General features: G+C 56.0%; 1 protein-coding gene across 1 annotated transcript in view; it reads right to left on the reverse strand.

Annotated features, from left to right (window-relative positions):
- Positions 1-1,110: 1,110 nt before the first annotated feature.
- Positions 1,111-3,426, reverse strand: part of LOC113817104 (TLE family member 5) — a 78,687-nt gene continuing 76,371 nt past the window's right edge. The window contains exons 9-10 of the mRNA XM_070134415.1: positions 3,231-3,424; positions 1,111-3,122 (exon numbers count right to left, since the gene is read on the reverse strand). Coding sequence (XP_069990516.1) covers positions 3,015-3,122; positions 3,231-3,424 — 302 coding nt within the window. The 3' untranslated portion in view covers positions 1,111-3,014. The remainder of the gene's footprint in view (positions 3,123-3,230; positions 3,425-3,426) is intronic.

The raw sequence follows: 3,426 nt of genomic DNA on the forward strand, positions 1-3,426 counted from the left end.
GTCGACGTCGGGCGGGGCAACACCACCCCCACCTACCCCCCCTCCTCCTCCCTCCTAGCGTGGCGGTCGCGTATTTCAATTCCTCAAACGCCCCGACCTCGAAGCTCCGGAGAGAGAGAGAGAGAGAGAGAGAGAGAGAGAGAGAGAGAGAGAGAGAGAGAGAGAGAGCAGAGAGAGAGAGAGAGAGAGAGAGAGAGAGAGAGAGAGAGAGATATCGCGCGAGCCCTCCCTCGCCTCCCCACCCCTCCCCCTCCCCTCCTCAGCAGGTAACTAACCCCATTTGACACAGCGATCCCGTCCCCGCCGTCGAGACTAATGAATCGCGAATCAGAACCGAGAAAACGGAAGGGGTGGGGGTGGGGGTGGGGGGACCTTTAATTCATTTTTTTCCCGTATTGAAAGTTATCCAAAGCTTCGTTCGCAGACGGTGGCGCCATCTGTCTGAGCCCCCCCCCCCCGCCTCCCCTACCTCCGCCCGCCGCCCCGCACCGCACTCCACACGCGACGAGGGGGTCGAGAGACTCTCCCCGGCATAAAAGAGGGGAGGAGGGGAGGGGAGGAGGGGAGGGGAGGGAAGGAGGGGGGGAGGCGAAGAAAAAAAATAAATAATTAAGGTAAAAATACTGTTTAAGAGCGGTCTCGAGAGGGTCGGAGCAGGCGAGGGCGGGCCACCAGAGCCACGCCCGACGGCTTCCCCAGTCCGGGCGACGAAGGCGGGGGAGGGAGAGAGGGGGGGGGAGAGGACTATTCAGGCACATTCTCCGTTATATGCGAGATCGGTTCCTGCGCTTAATTCTTCCCCTTTCTCATCTCTTTATCGTCATTTCTTCTTTATCCTTCGCCTGAGTCGACATTTCTCCCGCTCTGCAACACGGGGCAATTCGGAATGCGTGAAAGAAGTATTCACTCAAGACTCGGATATACCGGCAATATTCTTGAACTCTTCCAAAATAACATGAACTTCCCTCTTCTTATTTTTTTAAAAAATCAGAGAAAAACTGGCGCGAAAAAAGAAAACAAAAAAACCCACGAATGAAAAACCGAGTCCACGGCAATTCTACTCGTTCCTCTCTCCTCTTCCTCAACCGACCTATCATCATTATTTTCCCTCTTCTTTTTTTCCATTCTTAATCACGCTTTCTTTGTACTTTGGTGATCGCCTCCCCAGGAATACAGCACGCGTCGCCACCTCGCAGTCACATCCACGCGAAACTAGCTAGCACCAAGGCAGGTTAAGGGGTAAGGGGGGGAGAGTGAGGGGGGGGTACTCCTACACACTCCTTCCTTCCCCTTTCCCCCTTCCCATACCTTTCCTCTATCCTCTTCCCCTTCCCTCTTTCCCCCCCACTATCTAGGAAGCAGAAGGCTGAGAATGAGAGGAGAGAAAGAGGAGGAGGAGAAGGGGGAGGGGGAGAGGGGAGGGAGAACGGGAAGGGGAGAGGGCCGAAAGTCGCGCAACGGCGGTCCACGCCCGCACGCGATCGAGTGGGGACGAGACGAGAGCACCAACACGTAGGGAAAGAAGATACTGTCCCCCCCCCACCGTCTCTTAATCTTTCAATGACCGATAAAAAAAAAGACTGAATATCTCGCCTAATCAGATCGCCCCATCCACTCGCACTCTTACGGCACGCGGAGTCTCCTCTTCCCCGTCGGCGCCGCCGTCCGCCTGTTAAATCTACGGTTCCTGAATGGCACGAGTGTAATCATTTCCTCCCCGGGGTGGGCGGCGGGCGGGCCTTCGGGGGGGGGGGGGGGTGCTGTGTTGAAGGAAGAAGGAATGAAGGGGAGAGAGGGAGAGGGGGAGATGAGGGGGGTGGAGGAAGGGGGATAACCACAAAACAAGGAGGAAACAAGAAATACCAGGGCTTACTGGCGCAACGGTTAATGGAGAACCACCATCGGAGAAATTTCCTTTTTATTTTTCTTTATTTTTTTTTTTTAGTTATCTTTTTGGCTGCTTGAATTTTCTGAAGGTCTCCAGCACGAACGTCTTTAAGAGGCGGTTGTTGACACGTCTACACGTCTTAGTTTAAGTCGAGACGACCCTTCTTCCGGACCGTCAGGTAACCCAGTCACACTCACCAACGCCTTCAAGAGAACAAGACAAAACAGAAGTTGCAAAGGAGGCTTTTCGGTTCTTCCACTTGAAGTCGATCACTGGCACTCGAAGAACTCAAAAAGACAAGAATCCTGACGAAGGCGTTGAGCCAAGGACCTTCAACGTAGACCCTCAAGGTCGGTCTTCCCGGGCAGGCGCCGCAGGGGGAGCTCTCCTGCGGGCGCGCCTCCTCCGCCCTCGGCCAAGGCGGCCTTCCCCTTAAGCCCTCCCCCCCCTCCCCCTCCCCCCTGGGCGCGGCCCGCGAAGACCGACTTCGATGCCTACTTTCTGGGCAATTTCCGAATGGGACTTCAGAGCCTTTGTTGCCTCTCGTGTGAGCAAGACCTTGGGAATAGCTTTAATACTTTACATGAGGTCTCCTAATAATCGAGACAGAAATCATAGAACCTAAAATGGCTCTGGAACCAATAAGGACAACTAAAATAGGTTAAAGGAATGAACCTACTGAATTATCCACAGAAGCTAAATGTACCTAAGGTAAGTGTTCCGACTCCACTCCCGCCTCGCGAGTGACGCCTCCACATCCACCTTTGTTGCAGGACTCGCTGCTCCTCGAGACACACAGGGCGGCGGCGGGGTCGGCCCCGAAGGGCGCCGGCGGCTCTGCTTCCGCCGCGGAGAACACCACCGATCCGATCCAGTAAGTTCCTCTAATCTACTCGGACCCGCCCTCGAATCACATAAATTGCTTCATTATAAAAGATGAACGCTATCACTTGGGGCAAGCCCGGTCGCTGTACACTGCCACTCTGGCGCCTTCGCATCGCCTATGGATACCACGTCCACACGCCCAAATCTGCTCCTCTGCCGCCCTCTCAGGGTGCCCTGAATATCCCTAAGGAGACGCCCCTCCTGCGGGGCCCAGGCACTAGGTCGCGGCGGCTCGGCCACTTTAGTAGATGACCTCGTAGACGGTGGCCTTCTTGTCGCCCGAGCCCGTCACGATGTACTTGTCGTCCGCGGAGATGTCGCAGCTCAGCACCGACGAGGACTCCTTCGACTGCGGGCGGGAGAGAGAGAGGCTCGTTAGGGCGCGGAGGAATCGTCTGAGGCACCAAACCTGCATTCACATTGACGCATGCACCACAAACACACAGATCCAACTCACCTGGAAGATGGACGCGCCGTAGGGCGTGCGCCACGCGTTGAGCAGGTTGTCCTTGCCCGTGGACACGAACCACTTGCCGGCCGAGGCGAACTTGAGGGAGAGCACGCAGGACTCGTGCAGGTGCAGCTGGTACTTGTCGGGCTTGTTCACGTGCAGCACCTCCACGTTGGAGCTCTCCATGCCCACGGCCAGCCAG

The sequence above is a fragment of the Penaeus vannamei genome, chromosome 19 (genome assembly GCF_042767895.1).
Source record: "Penaeus vannamei isolate JL-2024 chromosome 19, ASM4276789v1, whole genome shotgun sequence".
Lineage (NCBI taxonomy): Eukaryota > Metazoa > Arthropoda > Malacostraca > Decapoda > Penaeidae > Penaeus > Penaeus vannamei.